At 45.2% G+C, this 21766-nt stretch overlaps 1 protein-coding gene across 1 annotated transcript in view; it reads right to left on the reverse strand.

Moving 5' to 3' along the window:
* Positions 1-1466: 1466 nt before the first annotated feature.
* Pip5k1b (phosphatidylinositol-4-phosphate 5-kinase type 1 beta) overlaps positions 1467-21766 on the reverse strand; it is a 263329-nt gene continuing 243029 nt past the window's right edge. The window contains exons 14-15 of the mRNA XM_038338361.1: positions 14737-14854; positions 1467-1846 (exon numbers count right to left, since the gene is read on the reverse strand). Of these exons, the coding sequence (XP_038194289.1) occupies positions 1844-1846; positions 14737-14854 (121 nt within the window). The 3' untranslated portion in view covers positions 1467-1843. The remainder of the gene's footprint in view (positions 1847-14736; positions 14855-21766) is intronic.

Genomic DNA, 21766 nt, shown 5'->3' on the forward strand with positions numbered 1-21766 from the left:
AGTGTAACCATTTTGGGGGCTGGAGTCTCTGGACTTGTGTAGGTCACAAAGGTACTCACTCTCTCCTCTGCTGGCTTCATTTCCACGCAGGAAGTAGCACCCTCCCAACCCCATTGGCTCAGGCCATCACTGTCACTTGCTTTGGCCAAAGGAACATGAACGGAAAAGAACTTCATGCAAGAAGAAATGCTGTGTTCGTCCCTGTTCTCCTTCCATTGCCTTTATAGTGGCACGCCTCAGAGCTGCTCCAGGCCCCCAGATAAAGACAACCCTCAGAGCTGAGCTGTATCTGGCCCACATGTGTGAATGAAAAATAAAACTGTCCTGATTAAAACAATTGCAATTTTAGGGTTGTTGGTTACCAGAGCACAACACAGGGACTAATATGCCAGCACATTTGGGAACGTCCACTGGATTAGTTGAGCAGAATCTACCATTAGGTAGAACTTGTCTTAGAACTAGGAGTTTTATTATTCCATTTCCACCTGTAATTAGCTTCAGTTGACTAAGGATTCCAGAAGATCTATGCCAGGTCAATGTTCTATTAATGTGAAGAGACGCCGTGAGCATGGAAACTTTTATAAGGAAGGCATTTAATTGGGGCTGGCTTACAGTTTCAGAGGGATTAGACATGGTGACATGGTGCTGGGGAAGGAGCTGAGAGTTCTACATTCAGTTTCGCAGGCAGCAGGAAGAGAGAGCCACTGGGCCTGGCTTGGGCTTTTAAATCTCAAAGCTCACCCCCAGTGACACACTTCTTCCAACAAGGCCACACCTCCTAATCCTTTCAAATAGTGGCACTCTCTAGGAATTTAAGTATATGAGCCTATGGAGGCCATTCTTAAACCACCACACTAGGGTGATTTCTAGTAAAAAGATTTACTCTTTTGTTCTATTAATCAATCAATTAATGTGGGCTAAGGTTATATTATATGGATAAAGCCCTTGCCTAGTATATACAGAGCTCTAGTTTTGATCACCCAAACCCCCAACATGCAGACACACACACACACACACACACATACACACACACACACACACACACAGATGGAGACTATAAGTCATCAGAATCAATGTATAACCACAACTGAGAACAAAATATTTTATTTCTTTCAATAAAACTATAGTTTACAATAGTATTTACTAAATAAATTATATAATTTCTCTTTTACAAGCAATAAACTAAATCACGAATATTTCAAAGACAATGTATGTACATGACATAAGGCCTTTTATAAATAGCTTTGCTTTTCCCATTTCACTAGTAAACAGTGAAAAAAATCTTTATAGAAGCTAGCTTTCTATAAAGTAAAGACGGACCTATTATACTGATCTTTAAAGGAAACAGATCGAACCTTTCAATGACATGGGCTATGATTAGAATTTTCTTAAACAAAGAGAGAGGATTTATATCTTAATTATCATTTTGCATGGGTGGATTTTTTAAAAAAAAACATGGAATCAGATTCCACATGTTGCTATGTGTCATCACTATGTGCATGCAGAATGGAACAATGCAAGAGCCTCTAGGAAAATAGCACTTCCCCGTCCAGAGAGGTGATTGGCAATGGTATAGAAAAGCAGCGTAAGTAGAGTTCATGCAGGTCTTCACAGTCAGCAAGCAGCAGCAGCCACGGAACAGTGTGGGGTTCTCACATCCACCAGCGGATCAGCCACGGACCAAGGCTCCCTCGACATCTCACGAGCTCCAAGGTCCAGCTGAGTCTTACTGTGGGTGCCGGGGCTCAGCTAGGTTCCTCAGGAGAATTCTGCAGTGGGGAAGATTCTCTCCCACAGCTGTGATGAGGTCCCATCCATTTGCTTCGGTGGTTACGACTTTCACTTACTGGAGGAAGAATAGAAGGAAAGAAGCAGATGTGAGATTCTTTTAGCATCAGTTTGTAACCCCTGCCTCTAAGTGGGACCTTAAGTTGTTATTTCTCCCGGTAACTTGCACCTGGGAACACATGTATTGGGTTTGAGATTTTCATATGCTTCTTTGGGGGCCGGTGACATGTTAATTACCCAAAGTTCATCAAGATCAAGCCCCAGTTACATCACAGCACTGATGCTGGGGCCTTAGAATGAAGTAGTATTAAGACCCACTTGGTCTTCTCAGGGCACAGGGCACAGGGAGGATGTGTGGTATGTGAGACCCAAAGCCAAGCAGCACAACCACTTGAACGCAGTCCTTTACTCATGAATGCTAATGCTCATTTCCAATCAATATCCTCATGGCCAGCAGTAAAGCAAGCCACCGGATGTCCAATCTGAAATGCTAACTGTTTAAAATCAGAGCCAGGCAAGGTCAAGAATTCAAGGTCATCCTCAGCTATCTAGTGAATTTTTTTTTTAAAATATTTATTTATTATGTACACAATAGTCTCTCTGCATGTATGCCTGAAGGCCAGAAGAGGGCACCAGACCCCATTACAGATGGTTGTGAGCCACCATGTGGTTGCTGGGAATTGAACTCAAGACCTTTGGAAGAGCAGGCAATGCTCTTAACCGCTGAGCCATCTCTCCAGCCCCCTATCTAGTGAATTTGAGGCCAGCCTGGGCTACGTGAAAGGCTGCCTGAAAGCAAAGCAAAACAAAGAGACACAGTGAGCAAAGGAAGCAGAGGCAGCCGTGCCAGTCCATGATGGGTGTAATGGCACATGCGGGGATACCATTTCAGTAGTTATTTAAGTCGTATAGCATATGTATGTCTGCCGGCCTTTACGTACTGTTTCATCTGTAGAATAGGAATAACAGTCAATGGCCAAACCACCCTGAAGATACCTAAGTCTGTCTGATCTTGGAAGCTAAGCAGAGTCAGGCCCAGTTAGTACTTGGATGAGAGGAGAGGAATAACTAACCTTTCTTACAGGGCAGCTGTGAGGGATTGACTTTTCTTCCTTCCTGGAGCCTCCTCCCTCCTTCCTTTTTAGGGATGGGGGGTTTTTACTGTGCTACCAGGTTGGCAGTGAAATCCAGGCTCAAGTGAGCCTCCTGCCTCAGTCTCTCTCTCTCTCTCTCTCTCTCTCTCTCTCTCTCTCTCTCTCTCTCTCTCTCACATACACACACACACACACACACACACACACACACACACACACTATCCTGTCTGTCACTGTTGCACACTCACTGTGGGAGCTATTTTACTTAAACTACTTCCCCATATCTTTGCTTTTAGACTTGGAAGGGACATTTTCTTTCCTATAGGCTCTTGCATTATTCCATTTTGCAAGCTTATATGCTGATTATAGAAGCAACACATGATATATGTGTATACATAAAAAATAAAATTAGGACTGGGGATGTAACTTTGTGATCAAAGTATATGCATAAATTTATGAGGTCTTGAATTTGAGCCTCAGAATCAAAAAAAAGAATACAGTGGAGAGGTTAGAGCTGAGGTCATAGACATGGTACTATCCAACACTTTCAAAAAAAACCCAGACAAAACAAGATAAAATAATACAAAACCCAACTTGGAATAAAGAGTTTGAAATGTAACTTTTTGGGAGGGAAAAGTATGTCAAGGGAAATACCATTTGGCAATAAATAATCAATATTCATCACATTATCCCTATTGTAAGTTTTATACACTTACTTCTTTTCTTTTTCTGGTACTGGGACTTGAACCCAAGGACTCAAGCATGTTAAGCAAGTTCTCTAACACTGAGTTTTGTCTGTAGCACTCACTGTTTGGCTTTATAGTTCATTTCTTCTTCTTTTTCCTTTCTTTTCCTTTCCTTTCATTTCCCTTTCTTTCCTTTCTTTCTTTCTTTCTTTCTTTCTTTCTTTCTTTCTTTCTTTCTTTCTTTCTTTCTTTCTTTCGTTTTTTTTGAGACAGGGTTTCTCTTTATAACAGCTCTAGCTGTCCTGGAACTCATTTTGTAGACCAGGCTGGCCTTGAACTCACTATCTCTGCCTCCCAAGTGCTAGGATTAAGGGCGTGCACCACCACCTCCTGGTCATTTCCCTCTAATGAGCCTAAATTAGACAGGGTCTTGATGAGCGAATGAAAGTTGCTGAGAAACATTGGACTGCAAAAGGGACTGCTGAATTAAACCAGCCTAGATACTTTAGGGATGCCTTAACTTTAAAATGGAATTCAGAAAATGTATTATGTTGGGGGAAAGGTTGTGCTTTTGTTTCCACAGGAAATGAAATGCTATAGACTCCTTCAAGGTTAATAATAGAGATCAGGTTTGATGGGGGGGGAGACATCTTGAAAATCTTGACTACACACATAAAGAGATAAATCAAGAAAGACTACAAGACAGGTGATATATATATATATATATATATATATATATATATATATATATATATATATATATTTCCCTCTGCATGGGAACGGCTCTGAGACTGACAACAATGGTACAACTAGTTTTCCCAGGACTTGAACGATGTCTCAATTTAGTAGAGGGCCTACTAAAGATGCTGACGCCCCCAGACCAGGAAGAGGTTGAGAGAACACAATGCCCACATTCCCAAGAGGTGGGGTGGGTGGATGACTCAGGGTGGACTCTGGATATCCAGAAGCAATTTTGGCGAGGGTCCAATGATTATGGTGTATTAGAAACCAGAGGCCACTGGGCAGTGGTGGCATATGCCTTTAACCCAGCACTTGGGAAACAGAGATAGGTGGATCTCTGTGAGTTTGACACCAGCAGTCTACAGAGCAAGTTCCAGGACAGGCTCCAAAGCTACAGAGAAACCCTGTCTCGAAAAAGCAAGCAAGCAAGCAAGCAGCAAGCAAGCAAGCAAGTAAGCAACAAGCAAGCAAGCAAGCAAGCAAGCAAGCAAGCAAGCAAGCAAGCAATCAAGCAGAGGCCTTGAACCTGACCAACGAATCATTGCAATGAACATTTGCAAGTAACACTGTCTAGACAAGATGGGACACTGTGAGACACACCATGGCTCCCAGCACCACTAAGATGACTGAAGTGTGTTAGAGAGGCAGGAACGATGGAGAAGTGAAGAGGTTTTTGCTGCTGTTGTTGGTTTTTTATTTTGTTTTATTTTAAAAGTTTTTCTTTTGGGGGGGATGTTGCAAGGGTGAAGGGTAGATAAGGGGGCACTGAGAGAGAAGCAGAATTGGGATGCATGATGTAAAATTCTCAAAGAATCTATAAAGGAATTATGTTAAAATTTATACTTGGTACATTTTATTTTACTTGTATACCTTCATCACTAGATGTTATTGCATGAGGCATGATCACCTGGGGCTGAAGTATAGTTGGGATTCTCTTTGTGATGGGTCTTAACAGTAGCAGGAACCCAAAGGCTCACCATTTTTTCTAGGCATAATATATACATACGTTAGTGCTGTAGAAATCAGGACACAACAGGGCAATGGAATCTCACATGTGTAAAACTTCACAGCTAGAAGGTCTAGGGTATGTATATGTGTATATATGTATATGCTGAGACAGGCTCTCACTATGTAGACCAGGCTAATCTCCGGCTCACAGAGCTCTGTCTGTCTCTGCCTCCTCTGTGCTCCAGCTGGTGGTTCTGTTGGGGCAGTGCAGCCCTGAGGTCTAGCAGGAGGAAGTTGTAAATGAGACAAACTGTACCAGCAAAGACTCAATAGAACCGTTAGAGACGTGGAGAGGTAGGAAGGATGCAAATCCAGAGTCTAATTACAGCTCATCTCGGAGTATTGTTAGTCTACATAGCCATTCCTTATATAATTCCCTGTTAAACTAACATCCTGGGACTACCAGATAACCTGCTGGCATGTAGTGGCAGACCACTGACTTCCACCAAACCCCAAAGCTAAGATTGTCATCAGACAGCATCAGATGCAGAGAGAGAGATTTCTCTGTTTGGCTGTGATTCACCTCTCTGATGTTACTTCAATGCATTTTAAAAGTGTCTTGACTCATAACATTTTTCTGTTACTATAGAAACCTCAGGGAATTGCTTCCACATTGAAACATGGAATTTGGGGTCTCTTGCTCTCTCATATTTGACTCTAGAATAAACTATCTTTTATTCTCTTTGAGGTAAGAGCTGTCTTTGAGTTGATAACATCATGGGGCCTTGAAAAGGATATGGGGACCCTGAGCCATGAGGTGAGGGATCCTGACACATACATTCTTATGATGGGTTGTTACACAGGGACCCAATGCAACAAAGTCAAGCAACTATGGGCTGAAAACAATGCCCCAAGTAAGCACCCTTTCTTTAAAAATTATTTACTGTGTGTGTATGTACACACGCCAAGGCATACATGCCATTGCACACATGTGGAGGTCAGAGGACAACTTGGAGTTGGTTCTCTCCATCCCCTGTGTGGGATGAGGGGATGAAAAATGAGGTCATAATGCGTGGCAGCAGGTGCCTTTACCTGTTACATTATCTTGCTGGCCCTGCCTTTCTTCTTTTTAAGTGGGTTATTTCAAGTATTTTGTCATAGCAATCAGAAAACTGGAGAGCACAAAACATTAAAAGGATCTGAGGACGAGGTTCCTGCCTTTAAACTTAAATAACTATTAGGATTCATGCCCATAAGGGCAGTTGTTCTTCTCCAAGGACCAGAGCCTGCAGACCTCATCTGGGAAACACTGGTGCAGAAGGTGGGGATATTGCTGCTGTTCTGCAAGGATGTGCACATTTTGGATGAAGACATCCATTTGGATGAAGACATGCATTTGGATGAAGACATCCATTTGGATGAAGACATCCATTTGGGTCTAATCTGGTAGAATGCCACTGATGGAATTCCTGAGTGTTAGTCAAACCTTGTGGCTTGTCAGGCTTCCTGCCAACCTCTCTTGCTCCATCAAAGAGCCCTGTTCCTGCAGCAGGTAGACAGCAGAGAAGCTGCCATCATGTCCCGCATCTCAGAAGACAGACTGAGATCAAGGTCTCTCATTTCAAAACTATTAGTTCAGCAGCAATATTTTAACACAGATTGCTGCTTCATTAATTTGTTTCCAACGGGCAGAGAGATGCTGTGGGGCATCAATGATTTAAGCATCCTGATAATCCTACAGGGGACTTCTGGTGCCAGAGTGAGTCCTGCTGTCATTTCAGCAGCCTGTAAACCAGGGTCCCTTAGAGACAGTAAGAAGAGCCTTTAGCACTCGGTGTTTGTTGATACTTTGTTACAGTTGATGTCTGCGCTGCAGAAGCAGCATTTTCTGTGCTGAATTAAAGCGCCAAGGGGTGGCTTTCAAAGAGACTCAAGGGGAACTGGCCTTGATGGATGAGAAGGGCACGCTTGGATGGGGTGGGGGGATGAGCCTCTCCTCTCTGGGGTGCATAGTTCTAATGGTAGCCTCCAGGCCAACTTGAAAGGTGGCAGATGCTGGGTCTCTGGTGCGAGCTTGCTTTGATGCCCGAAGACTCTGCTGCCTGCTGAACTAGCATGCACCGTGCTGGAAGGATATGTTCAAGTGCAGCAGTTACACATTGAGCTCCATACTCACTCAACCTTCAGTCAGTCATTCCCTATCCTCCACGGGCAGAGCTGCCTTTTTACCAGTAGGTGGCAGCAGAGGGTTTTCATAGGGTTTGCTTTCCGAATCAGAGGAAAAGTGCATTTGATGCTAATTAGGTCTGAGGAAGGGGGTCCTTAGGAGTGACACAGCTCTCCTTTATACTGGCACAGGAGAATGACAGGTTGCTCAGAGCTGAAGGACCCTGGAAATGAGCTCTCTGGATGCAGGGAGCTTCCAACAATACCAATGCTGGAGGCCACTCCCAGGGAATTTATTGAAACACACACCACACACCCTAAGACAAGTCCTTTTACACAGTCATTTATCCAACATCTTTTTGTGAGGAATCCAAAATAACTTGGAAACATCCACCCAACTTCCTAGCTATCAGCCAAGGAAAAGAGGATAGATGGAAGGTCTGTGTATCAGGCTGAATGGAAAGCCCTAAAATTTCCTGTCTACTTGTGACCTTAGAAAGTCACCTTGCCCAGGGTCTTCTCATATGTAAGTGGTTAAGGTCACACTGGATTGAAGTAGACCTAAATCCAATGACTAAGAAGAAGAGAAGCCACACAGGGTTACAAGGAAGGCAGGGTGACCCTGGAGCTGAGGAGGAGGGCACTGTGCAGGATTAAGAATGCCAGGAAACATGCTGGGTGGTGGTGGCGCACGCTTTTAATCCCAGCACTTGGGAGGCAGAGGCAGGCAGATCTCTGAGTTCGAGACCAGCACGGTCTACAGAGCGAGTTCCAGGATAGCAAAGGCTACACAGAGAAACTCTGTCTTGAAAAATCATAAAAAACAGAACAAAACTAAACAGAAAAACCCTGCCAGAAAACATGTGAAGCTATCAGAGGCTGCAAGCACAGGTAGGCATTTCTCTTTGGCACCTTCACTGGGAGCAAGGCACTGTGGGAAATTTTCATTCAGATCCCTGACCTCTAGGAGATGACACATTTGTGTTGCTTAAGCCACCCACTTTGTGGCAACTCCTTACATCAGGAGATTAACATAGGCAGATATGAGAGGAAGCCAGGCCCTCAGGATCACCCTCCCCCCTGACCTTTCCTTGTGCATTACCATGTGTGATCAGCTTTGTTTGTATTTTAAAAATATATTTTACTAACTTAAATGTATACATATTTGCCTGCATGCATATCTGTGCATGACGTGCATGTCTGGTGCCAGAAGAGGGCACCAGATCCCCTAGAACTGGAGTATCAGGCATGAGCTGCCATGTGGGTGATGGGAATTGAACCCTGGTCATTTAGAAGAGCAGCCAGTGCTCTTAACCACTGAACCATCTCTCCAGCCCCTGTTTTTTATTATAGGGATGGACCTTAAGCACCCTCCTCTTACACTCCAGAGACCAGGGAGGAAATCTGTATGAATGAAGTTGAGTTCACCAGGCCCAAGGGTGTGACATGAAAAGCTCACAAGGTCTAGCTTGGCATGATTCTGTCATCTTCAGGTTCTGAGCCTGGAAGACATCAACTTCATGCCAGAAGTGGTGGCCTCCTCTCAGACATTTCTTTTTTTTTTTTTTATTTAAAAATTTTGTTTTCATCTTACATACTAACCCCGGTTCTCCCTTCCTCCCCTTCTCCTACTCCCCCACCTCCCCCCATTTCACCCCATCCACTCCTCAGAGGGGATAAGGCCTCCCTTGGGGAGTCAACAAAGTCCTCTCAGACATTTCATTCTCAACAGTTGGAGAACCTTAGGAGTCAAGTAAACACTGGCTTCCTATGACCAGGCAGGGGACAGGAACAGACTGAAAAAGAGAAGCAGCAGCCAGAGGGACAGGGACAAAGAGGGGGGCAAAAAGAGGAAAACAGCTGGGCCACCCATGGATGGTCTCGTGTGAACAGAGGAGCAGAGCTAGTTTCAAGGTAAGAGCCAAACTGGGCTGTAAGGCCACTGTGGCCAGGATGTCTCAAAGAGACCCCTTTGCCACAGCCCTACAAACAGGCATTGAAACTTAACCTAACAGAGCTGGAAAACCAGTGCTTCTCTGTAACTCCAGCTCCGATTCTAATTTAGCACAGCAGTTAAATGCTATCTGTTAAAAAAAAAATTTCCTGTGATTGCCCACCTAATCTGGACAGACTGGTTGCTTCTTACCTGAATCATACATCATCCTATCTCAGAACAGCCGTCACCTGTGAGTGTGCTGCCTCACGTGCAAGGACATCCTTTGTTTTGTTTTTATTTGATTCTAATTTTTGAGTCACGGTCTCATTACACAGCTTTGGCTAACCTGGAACTTGTTATGTAGACCAGGCTGGTTTCGAACTCAGAGAGCTCTTGCCTACCTCTCGGCCTTCTGAGCACTGGAATCAAAGGTGTGCGCCACCACGTCTGCATGCACCCCCTACCCCAGCTCTTTCGTGAGTCTTGAAAACAATATTTAGTCAAATCACTTAAGGAGTCAAGCCTTGGGCTAAGGACCCTATTTTATTCTTCCCAAAATCTCGATTCCCCACAGTGCAAGCATGGGACAAACGGGAAGGGGCTTTCGTGCAGCACTTCCAACCTGAGGGGCTGTGTGCCTGGCCTCCATTTAAGCGCGCACGAAACACCACTGGCTATGGGAACTGTACCTGGGTTGCTGGGACTCCAACTCCATCCAGAGTGGCAGTGGAAATACCACCGTTTCCAATCAGCACCCCCTGGGGCAGCCCATACTGGCTTAAGCAAGGAATGATTAAAGAGACCCAGCCGCGGCTGTGCAGCCGTGCGGCTGTGCAGGGGTCATTCCTCTCCAAGCCTAAGGATTCAAACTCAGACATGCAGCTTCTTTTGCCAAAACCTCCTGTGAATTTTCCAAGACCCCTGTGACCTGATTTGTTGTGTGTTTGTCTTGCCTCATCCATGATGGCATGGCAGCTGTTAATTCAATCATTCGCACTTCTTTGCCACCCGTCTTCCTATGATCAAAGAGTACCATCAACCACCCCAAACACACCGAATAATCGGGCTGTCCACGGGCTGCCTGTCAGTGCACTGATCTCCAATACTGGTATGGCTAAAAAAAAAAAAAATGGCTTAACTGTTTCTTTTCCTTACACGCAGCTATTTTTGCACGTCAGCCATTTTGCAGAAGCACTTCCGCAGATACAGGCTATGCTATTGAGAGGATGCTAATGCGAAAAGTGTAAAGGTGACAGGGCATAACTCAGGGCATGGGTGACACACGTAAAGACGGTGCTGGGGGCTGGTGGGCGGCACCGTCCTTTAGACTCCTGTGTTATTAAAAATGCGGCCCCCTCATCTCTCATTGGCAACCCATTCCCAGGGAGCCAGGAAAGGGCACTCTCTCCCACTGCATTTTCCAGTGGGAATGGTTTTTTTTTTTTTTTTTTGTTCCTCTTTCCAGCAACATTAAATTGCGGTCTGCATCAGGCAGAAGCTGCTGCGTTAGGATCTGAAGCCATGGCACTGGTGTCTTACAATACTGGGGACTGTCCCGCTAGGAAGATGGCAGAAGTGCCCATTTTTTTTATCAATGCAGCCTACTCATCTCTGTTCTGTTCTTTTCAATACCCTAATCTGCATCTCATCAGCTCGGCATTCAATAGGAAACATCTTTGGTCACTGGATAAAGCCATCTTAAAAAGCCACCTCCCTTGCTTTGAATATTTGCAAATGAGTCGCTGGGGCGTACACAGCGAGGAGGTGAAGGGCCTCTGGGAAGCAGTGTGGGAGGAAGCTTGGGTGGGACCTGAATCAAATGCCTGAACATGGATGGTGAAACTGTTAGCTCTCTTCAGAGGTCAACCATCTTTTTAAATTTCAGTTCAAATTACTGAGAAAAGTCACAAGGCTGCCTTAGCCCACAGGCTCAAGTTTGGGTGGATCCCTAAAAAAAAATTCCATGTTATCTGACATGCACAAATCAATGTGGTTTAAACCTGCATTTTTCACAGGGATATAGATCCTTAGTGGATCAGTTAAACATAAAATGGATTAAGATGTCGCGACTAATAAAGAAGCATTGCACCTTCACGGGGGAAAAAACCTCACACGGGACATCAGATTTCACTGGGTCACAACACTAAACAGAAAGTCATCACAGACGCCGCCTCAAGGGTCATTCAATTAAAGATGGCTGGGATAAAAATGGCTGCGATCCAGAGCGTCTGAACTAGGTCAAAAAGAAAGGAGAGAAACTGTCCAGGCCAGACTGGGCTTTCTTTTTCATCGTTCCTAACGAGGAGGCGGCGAAGGGCAGGAAATGAGCAGAGTCTTTTCACGTGTAGGCGAGCGTTCAAAATAAGAGTAATAATCATAAAAATAGCAAGAAAACATTTCCCAGAACTACACGCTCATGGGGTGGAATGTTCTAGATGTGTTGGCCTAGAGTTTAAGTGAAGTTTAGCGGTAGAGGAGGGATGAAACCGCCGAGTTTGAAGAACGCAGCTTGTCTGGAAAGCCATCCTTGTGCAACTTGTGTGATCCAGAACGAATCAGCCCGTTAGAGATGCACAGGGTCTTAGAGAGCAGTCAATAGTCCATCTAATAGAAGAGAAAACTGAAGCCCAAAGAGGACGATCCCTGAGGAGCGGAGACAGGCACTGACTCCAGGGAATAAGCTCTCTTTAATTTACCGCTCATCTGGTTTGGCCACAGGTGAAGAGGCTGTCTTCACAGCCTAGAAAAGCCGTGTCGGGGCCCCTAGGTCAAAGGCTCTCCCACCAGCAGCGCTCACATGCTGTGTGCTTCCCATCTCATCCTTGTCTACACTCACAGGAGAATTCTTTCTGGAAGTAAAACTATGAGCCAGTGGCAAAGGCTCACATACACAGGATCCCAGTGTGGTGGGGCAACTTTTGTAATCCCAGGACCCGGGAGGCAGAGGCAGGAGGAGTACATATTTGAGGCTAGCCTGAGTTACATACTGAGACTTTATCTCAAGGAATAATAACAATAATACCAAACAAAAAGTTGCTATAAAAGCAGATAAGCCAGGAGCCTCCACTCTAGCATCTATTAAGTCAGAGATGCTAGGAATATGCAGGAAGCAAAATAATGCTGCTATTATTTTCACTGTTTATTTGTGTTTTATAAAATAAAGTCACATGTTATATTCATACAAGTATTACTTAGCTATCATGATCTTCATCATCTTAAGTCAATGAATATTTAAACATCTTCTATTTTAGTTTTGAAGGCATAACCTGCCCCCCCTCAGTGATTTTTGGGGTCCTCAGTGATTTTCAAGGATGTACTGGGGTCCTGAGTGCATCAGATTTGAGGATTGTTGTACTAGAACATTATAGAATAACCAGAAAAAAAATCTGGTTGTGGTGGCATGCTTTGGGATAATGCTCTTGTACACTGTAAAGATTTGTCACCCGTATTGGTTTAATAAAATGCTGATTGGCCAGTAGCCAGACAGGAAGTAAAGGCAGGGCAACCAGCCTAGGAATTCTGGGAAGAGGAAAGGGAGAGATGCAGTTGTCATCCAGAAGCAGAAGAGGCAAGGTGAGAATGGCTCACTGAGAAGAAAAGGTGTCAATCCACATGGCTAAGCAGAGACAAGAATTATGGGTTAACTTAAGTTGTAAGAGGTAGTTAGTAATAAACCTGAACAACAGTCCAAATAGTTTATAATTAACATAAGCCTCTGTGTGTTTCTTTGGGATTGAGTGGCTGTGGGACTGGGTGGGACAGAAACTTCTGTCTACAGTGGCACTTGCCTTTAACCCCAGCTCTTGGGAGGCAGAGGCAGACAGAAGTCTGTGAGTGAGGCCAGCCTGGTCTACACAGTGAACAAACTCCAGGAGAGTCAGGGTTGCATAGAGAGACCCCATCTCAAAAAGAAAAAAAAATAATATTTAGGAGTTCTAAGCACCACCTTTCCCAATGGCTGCTGTTGCCGGGGCTGCTCTTTCCCAGAGTTGGTTAAGATGGGAAGATGTCTGAGCTGAGTTATGAAGGAAGGGAGCAAGGGAACAAGCATGGGTTGGCCCTGAGAAAAAGTACACAGACAGGAATAGCAAAGCAAAGACCTGGAGGCAAGGCCTGGTTTGTGGGAGGAAAGCAGAGGAGGTGTGTGACTGGATCACAAACGCCAGGGGAAGAGGGGCCCCATAGGCAGAGGAGACCCAAGCACAGGCTTTTGGGCCTTTCGAATTTAAACTTAAAAACACAACATTCCTGCCATTCCCCTCAACGCCCTCCCTGCTTCACGGGATGGAATGTGCATGGCAAACACTGCTTCCCGCCTGCCAAGGTACTTTTCTTGTACCGTCTAACCATCAACAAAGGTAGAACAGACAGTCCGACGGGCTGATGGAGTGAAGTGAGGCCCATCTCACACAGCTGGTTAGTGACAACCCTGAACGGTGTCATCTGACAACTCTTCAGTTCCGAATTGGAGTTCTTCCCACATCCCATTTCTATGCCATCCAGCCTACTGCTTTATCACAGAGGTAATGCCAAAATAAAGAAGATTCAAGCATCAGGGAACCGCTTGAGTCAAAGGCCAAGCTTACTTTGCTGGAATGAAATCAAGGCCCCCTTAGGTTCGCCTTCACGAGATTTGGTCTCTGGTTATATCTGTTGAATTAGTATTAACTGTTGGGGGATAGTCAATCACACTGTGAACCCCAAATTTGCATTTGCATTAATTAAATAAAATTAGCCCTGGGTCAGGAGGCTGAGCTAGCAGTTGGTTGACAGAAAGTAATCATAGAGCATCAGAGGGCATCTGGGAGAGATGGGGAGCCACAGGAAGTAGTTGGGAAGATTGAGTGGCACAGGTTTTTCTGGTTTGGTGGAGTGGAAGCATGGGGTCTTTCGGAGACCCAGCAAGGAAAGAAGGTTAGCTTTTTGCTACTCAGCCTCTCTGAGCTAGTAGGTTTTCACCCCAGCCTCTGAGTCCCGAGTCTTATTTATGCATAGAACAACAGAGATTTAGCTAAAGCTACCTTTAGCAGCAGTGACAGAGCCTGTGGCTGCGGGAACAGAATTCCCACCAGGCTGCGGTCTGAGCAGCCAGGCTGTTGCTAGAGAAGGTGGCCAGTAACTGCAGAGTTGCTGTCGCCGGCTGAAACAGCAGCAGAGAGCACAGCTACTGTGCTGAACTTAAAACAAGTAACCTGCCAATTCTTGCCAACATTCTAACAACTATGGGGGGAAAACAGCCTGGGAAGACTTGTCGTCTGGAGAAGGCACAGGAGGCAACCATTTCTCTAAAATCCCCAAGCAGGGTTGGCTTTACACAACTTGGCCTGCTGTACGTTGTTAAGGGGCGCTGTGAGAAGGACAGAGGAAAGTCACTCACTAGATAGACATCCAGCACGGAGGCAGTGTCGTCCTGCATCTCCAGGGCATTTGGCTCAGCAGTCAGGTAGATGGTCCCCTCTTCCAAGGTGAAGGTTGAACTGGAAGGTAACCCTTTGCTGGAAAGACAGAGATGAATAATGAGTTTGTGGCCTACAGAACAGATCCAAGGACGTGGCCCAAGCTATGGTTAAAAGGCTGTGGTGGTGAATTTGGGGTTAATTTTTTTTCTTTTTTGCGAGTCACCCTGAAAATGAGGCCATTTAGGTTTAAATTAAAAAAATATTTTAGTAATAAGTATTTTTTTTTTACTTTAAGTACAATTTTATTAATAACATCTTTCCTCCTGCCACCCTCCCCCCTCCCCCGCATGTGAAAGTTCCCAAGGGTTTGCAGGAAGTGATCTGAGGGTCCCATCTTGCAAACCAAGGGTTCTGTGGATCTAGAAGCCTCTGGAATCTCTGATTTTGCGTGCCTGGTTTTCACTTCTGACTGCTGTGCTCCTTCCATTCATCCATGCATTGCTAGTTTACAAAAACCCTCTCTGTTTCCCACCGTTCCTCCCTCCTCCGTCTCTTTTCATTCTGTTTTGGGGCCTGAAAGGTTCCACGGCTTCCATGGTTCTCAGGCTTCAGTGTATATCAAAGTCCCTGGAGGGATGGTCACAAGGCAGCTTCTAGGACCCTTCCACTGGCACTTCTGAACCAGAGGCTCTAATGTGGAGGCCATGAACTACATTCTGACCAAGCCCCAGGGGATGCTCATGCTAGGTTGCTCCAAGGACCACAGCTGGAACAACAACACGGAGTGCTGTTATGTCCTCTAGAAGGACACCCTATGAGGACCACCCAGGGAAACAATAAAAGCCCGAGCAACACGGATAGGTGGCATTGTTTTATTGTGGCATTATACATCCGGAATTCACTGATGAAGGAGCTGCTCTGTTTGTTTGTTTTTTAAAATCATCTTTTCTTTTCTTTTTCTTTCTTTTTCTTTTTTTGAGACAGGGTTTTTCTATGTAGTTCAACTGCCCTGGAACTTACTATGTAGACCAGGCAGACCTCAAACTCATAGAGACCTGGTTGCCTATGCCTCCTGAGTGTTGGGATTAAAGGCATATACTACTATCCCTGGCTGAACTGGCCTATTTTGACTGTATTTAAATTGGGTATCAGCCAGGGACGTGCAATCATCCTTCTGCATCTGAAATAAAAGGTAATGCTTTTACCCAGCGGAAGTTTCCCATGGTTTTCAAGAATAGAACATTGGAAACAACAAGCCAAGGGGATGATAGTGTGTCTGATCATGCAGGTGTAAGAAATTCCATTTGTGGAATCTTCCTGGGTAACCTGTATGAATATGTAAGTGTCAACTGCCAGCTAAAAATAATAAAATGTAATTGTGAAGTATAAAGAGATAATGTAAGAATAAACCCCAACTTAAGCCAATGTATCCATCGCTTATAGCAAATTGTTTTATCCCTTAAAGATGCCTCACACAGAAAAAAGAAGATCCAGCCCCCAAAGGATTTCACACAAACGGCGTGGAGTATGTGGAGTAAGAGAATGCTCACCAGGAAATTGCTATTTTTTTTTAACTGCACTGTTGATTTCCCAGGCATCCATTTATTTGTAATCAATTTATAGTTTCTCAGCCTGTGAATTTCCTATGTTCCGTTTTAGGAGTCCTTTATAAGTGAAGGTATCTGTCTTGGGAAAAAGGCCCTCCAAATCTAGTGGACTAACAGCGAGGGAAGATCTATTTTAGAAGAGACGCTATGTGACTGGGTTTCAGAGTCTGGCAGCCTGCCTGGGTTCTGTACCACTGATTTCTGCCAATGTTCCTTCCATCTAGAGCTTCTGAGGGCCGGAGACCTCTCATGTACCATGAGCTGCACAGGAAACTGCATCCACTTGGTTCTGCTCTTGTCTTGTAGAAGCCTAGGGGGTCCCGGGACCACCTGCCACTCTGCTCCTGATAAGTCATAAGCTTCTCACAGACGAGTGAGCTGCAGGGGAATTCATCTCATCCTGGTCCTTTTGGCAGTGGACATTCGTGGCGCTTTGATGCCACAGGGGCTACCGTCTGCCAAGTGACATCAGTTTGGCTTCACACAGAGCCTTAGCTTGGCTGGACTGTTGAAACCGTCATCAATAATTAAAGCCCGGAACACTGATTTCTGTTTGCTGACCTAATGAGTGCTTTTACGGCTCATTTTCACAGGCACATGTGTTCGGGGAACAGATGGACCTCGCCACAGCCACAGTTTTGGTCTTTTGAAAGCTGTCTTCTCACTGCCTCGATTAAAAGAGAAATAGCATCACGAACCACACAGCATAGGGAAGTCAGGGTGTGAAGCCACAGCTCTCGCCCGAATCCACTCTCTTCCAGGGGTTCCCAGCAGGCATTGCTCTTCTTGGCTTTTCTGGTGGGAACTCGTTAGATTTCCTTTTATTTTATGTGTATGAGCGTTTTGTTTACATGTCCATGCCCGGTGCCCTCAGAGGCCAGAAGAGGGCATCAGATTCCCTGGAACTGGAGGTATAGACAGCTGTGAGCTGCCATGTGGGTGCTGGGAATCTGCAAGAGCAACAAGTGCTCTTCACCCCTGGGCAGTCTCCCTAGCCCTCTTTATACTGTTGATAAACCTTGGAAGAAAAGACATTCAGCTGTCGCACCCATGCATATCCCAGGGAGGATGCAAACTCTCCAACGCTGAGTTCCTTTCCAACACCTGCTCTATGTATTTTTTTTTTTTAGATTTATTTATTTGTACAGTATCCTACCTGTAGGCCAGAAGAGGGCACCAGATCTCATGATAGATGGTTGTGAGCCACCATGTGGTTGCTGGGAACTGAACTCAGGACCTCTGGAAGAGCAGTCAGTGCTCTTAACCGCTGAGCCATCTCTCCAGCCCGTCTATGTATTTTTTTTTAACTATAAATTATATTTAACTGCTTTAATTCCATCACCTGCACATCTGTTAGCACCCCACATTACTTCATCTTTATATATGTATTTTATTTTTTAACTATAAATTATATTTAACTTTTAATTCCGTCGTCTGCACAGCCTACGTCCGTTAGCACCCCACATTACTTGTCTTTGCCTTCTCTCCCTTTATCTTCCTTATCTCACTTTGTACTGGACACACAAAAAAATAGATTTGCACCCATTTCATAATGGCTACTAATACTTACATTTTATCTTACAATGATAACCAGAAGTTTCTTGTTTCCTTCATGAGTTGCCTCCAAAATTAGAAAACCAACACACAGAGTTTATGGTAGTGAGGCTACATAAATACCGTTCAGTGCCAGGCCGATGGGGAGTTAGTGTTATAGTTTCGCCTCTGGGCTCCATGTCATGATTGCTGGGCTGTGTTCCTGGCACCAAGGCTATCAGGCTCAGCGGGATCTCTGGCTCCCTCTTCACTTTTGCTTAGATTCGTGCCACATTTAGGCTGCTCATGTTATAAAGTCTCTGTCTTTTAAAGCTGACTGCACCAGGGTGTGGGGACAGGACACCAAGGAAGGGCAGAGTCTGAGCCAAAGCCCCGCTTCTGTGATGCTCTGCCACAATGCAGGGCAAGTCATCACCTGGGCACAGAACCCTGGGGCTCCTCAACCATAGAGGGGCTGGCCAGCCCATCTCACAGCTTCAAGCAAGGGACCAAGCCCCACTATGTGGGTGAGAGTCAAACCAACCTGAGGGACGGCTTTTCGTTAAGAACAGGGGAGAGCAGCTCTGGGGCTGTGCCTTGCCCTTTGATGAGGTCTCTTCGCATGGATGGATTTATTTGGAAAGGATGCCTGTTTTGGTATTCAAAGCTTTGCTACTGGAACACTAACCGATAACACTGTGGGCAGAGAGCAGCTCTCCTTGCAGGGAAAACCACAAATACAGCTGGGACTTACTTGCTGGATGCCAAACCTCATTTGGTCTTAGAGCCACACGCTGCTTTTGTTCCCACAATGCCCAGGTGGGAAGCAAAGGTCAAAATGCCAGCTCCAGCCCTACTCGGATGGGGGAGGGCAGAGGCTGTCGCTCTTCTTAGGAACTGGCACCAGACTTCCCATTTATAGCCTGGGTGATATCACTGTGCAGCAGGCTCGTGCCCCCTCCATGACTGAATCCGGGCATGCTGAGCTCTCTGGCGGAGTGAGGAGGAATATCTACAGGGTGACCCCAAAGGCCCAGAAACGTAAGAGGCTTTGACCGTGGCTGCAACATCCACATTTATCTACTAGCTGTCCACACTCCTAACCACTTCTGCCTCTGGGAGCATGGCCTTTCGGAGAGCTCCTGTCTTTTGTGCTCTGTGGTCAGGCGTATGGCTGCTGTTCTTCCTTGGCTCCACTTCTGCTATTTTTAGGCCAGGAGACTGCCTGTTTCCAGCCAGCGTGCAGCGCAGTGGGCAATCTCAAGTACTGATTGATGGCTGCCTGTGGCTGTAGAGCTTGGCTTAACCTCTCTGTTTACGGGCATAAAGCCTGCTGCAGAGACAGCACCAAGCTGGGGTTTGCAACTGACAGACAGACAGAGAATGAAACAGGAAGGGCCTGCTGCTCAGAGAGCTGGCCTCAAGCTAGCTGAGGGCCTGCTGCCCTCTGAGAGGAGCCAGCACAGTGTGACTGAAAGCTGGAAGAAACCTGCGGGGAACCTAACCATCTCTCCCTCACCCGTCTTTCTAGCAGCCCAGCCCAGCCCAGCCCAGCCAGGACGCACACATGCACACGCCCGTTTAAAGCTGGTAGTTATGTAAATATGTGTGTATGATCATGTTACACATAATAAGCCGGCCCTGCTAAGGCTGAGCCTCTTGTTACGTGCTTTGTACTTTCCAGCTTTAACTCTACCTTGTTTAAACACGGGTCACCCGGAGTTAAGTCCAGGCCTGGCTCTGGAGCAACAAGGAACACATTCAGTCTCAATCCATCCAGTTTCTGGCAGAATCAGCATTCCCTCCCCCGGCCTTTTTCAAGAGAGTCCGAGTCCCAGCAGTAATGGTTCAGTTAATAAGGAAGAGCAGGAGGAAAACAGACACGTGACAAAAAATGTCCAGAGTGACATCTTAAGTATTTGACTTTTTTAAAAGAAGCAGGAATTGATATTTTCTGTTTCTGACAATATCAGGAATTGAATCCAGGGTTGCAGGCAGACAAGGTAAGCAGCCTACCGCTGGCCTCTATACCTACCTCACTGTGGGCATGTAGATGCTAAAACAAGAAAGCAAATAAACTCCTGACAGAGAAATGTTCAATGGGATAGATCATAGGCGAGATGCGCAAAAGGAAATGACCAACTCCCCCAAAGCAGGCAGAGAGACTGTTAGTTTTATGACCTTGGAGTCAGCAGGAGGGAGAGGCAGAAGGGAACTTCCTGAGAAGGAGGCAGACAGCTCCCAGTGTGATCTTTCATAGCTACCTGTGAACATGAACATGTCTATCACAGCTCATGGGGTGATTTACAAGATCTCAGCATTTCATAATATAAAAAATACTTCAAATATATATATATAAATTTATATATATATAGATCATATATATAAACTAATATATACTATATACTTGGCTCACATCTGCAATTCCAGCACCCTTGAGGCTGAGGCAGGAGAATTGCCATGAGCTCAAGGCTAGAATGATTACATACTGGGTTTGGGGCTGGCCACGACTAGAGAGTGAGGCTTATCTTAATAACAAAACAACCAACCGCTCCCCAAATTATATTTTAATAACAACTATCAGCACTAAAAAACCTGATTCTACCTTTGTATTTATAAAATGATACACCATTCAAATATACATTGATAGCCTACTTCATACCAGGTACTATATTAAAAGCAAAAGGTAAGTTGGTAAATAGTTCAAACATGGCTAGGTCACCAACAGAGTGAACTTTCAAAAAAAAGTAGGGAGAACTTTTTAAATGTCATTGATGGATACACGCACATGTGCACACCACACACACACACACACACACACACACACACAAACATATACTATGGAACATTATATAGCCTTGAAAAAGAAGGGAATCATGCCATTTATATTGACACAAATAGATTTACTGGATATTACGTATAGTGAAATAAGACAGGCACAGAAGAACAAATACAGAATGAGTTCACATAGGTACGGAATGAGTTCACATAGGTACAGAATTTTTCAGGAGGAAACAGGCGGGAATGATGCTGGTCAGATGGTTTTTTAGGTTTGGCTATGCCAGATGAGCATGTTTTAGATGCCCAGTTCACAGCACAGAGGTCACAGTTGCTAATAGTGCATTGTACACTTGAGATTTGGACATAGGGCTGTTACAGGTCTAATTGGTGGAGATGAGGTCATAGAAGTAGCCGTAACCTGTTCTGACATGACCTGTGTCATTATACAAGTGAGAAATTTGTGATATACACAAGGAAAATGTCACATGATGATAAACACAAAAAGCCACACCCAAGGGATGCCAAAGACTGCCAACACACTCTCAGAAGCCACACCAAAAGTTGGGACAAGTTTGTTCATGGTCCCAGAAGCTACGGACCCTGACAGCACCTTGATCAGGGACTTCTGGTTTGTAGAACTAAGATACAACACATCTCTGCTGTGTTAGCATTCACATAGCGGTACTTTAAATGGCAGCCTCACACAAGACTCACAGTGGGTTAAATGATCAATGCGAAGCCTCGGCCTCAGCAAATGGAAGGATCCACTAACCCTCCATGCTTTCTGGTAACTCATCAGACCATTTGTGGGGAAAGTCTGTCCTGCTCCTGAGACAGGGTCTCACTATGCAGCCTTGACTGGCCTGGAACTCACTATGCAGTCTTGGGTGGCCTTGAACCCACAGAGATCTACCTGTCCCCATCTTGAGGGCTAGGACTGAAGTCATATGCCACCATGCCTGACTGGAAAAGAACCCCTTATTGATATGAATTCATATAGAAAAGAAATCCATATTGAAATGTGACAAGAGAACATAAGTGGGGTGATCTGGGGGAAGGAAAGGAATAAGAAAGGAGGGAGGGCAAG

This window comes from Arvicola amphibius, chromosome 1 (assembly GCF_903992535.2).
Source record: "Arvicola amphibius chromosome 1, mArvAmp1.2, whole genome shotgun sequence".
NCBI classification, from domain to species: Eukaryota; Metazoa; Chordata; class Mammalia; order Rodentia; family Cricetidae; genus Arvicola; species Arvicola amphibius.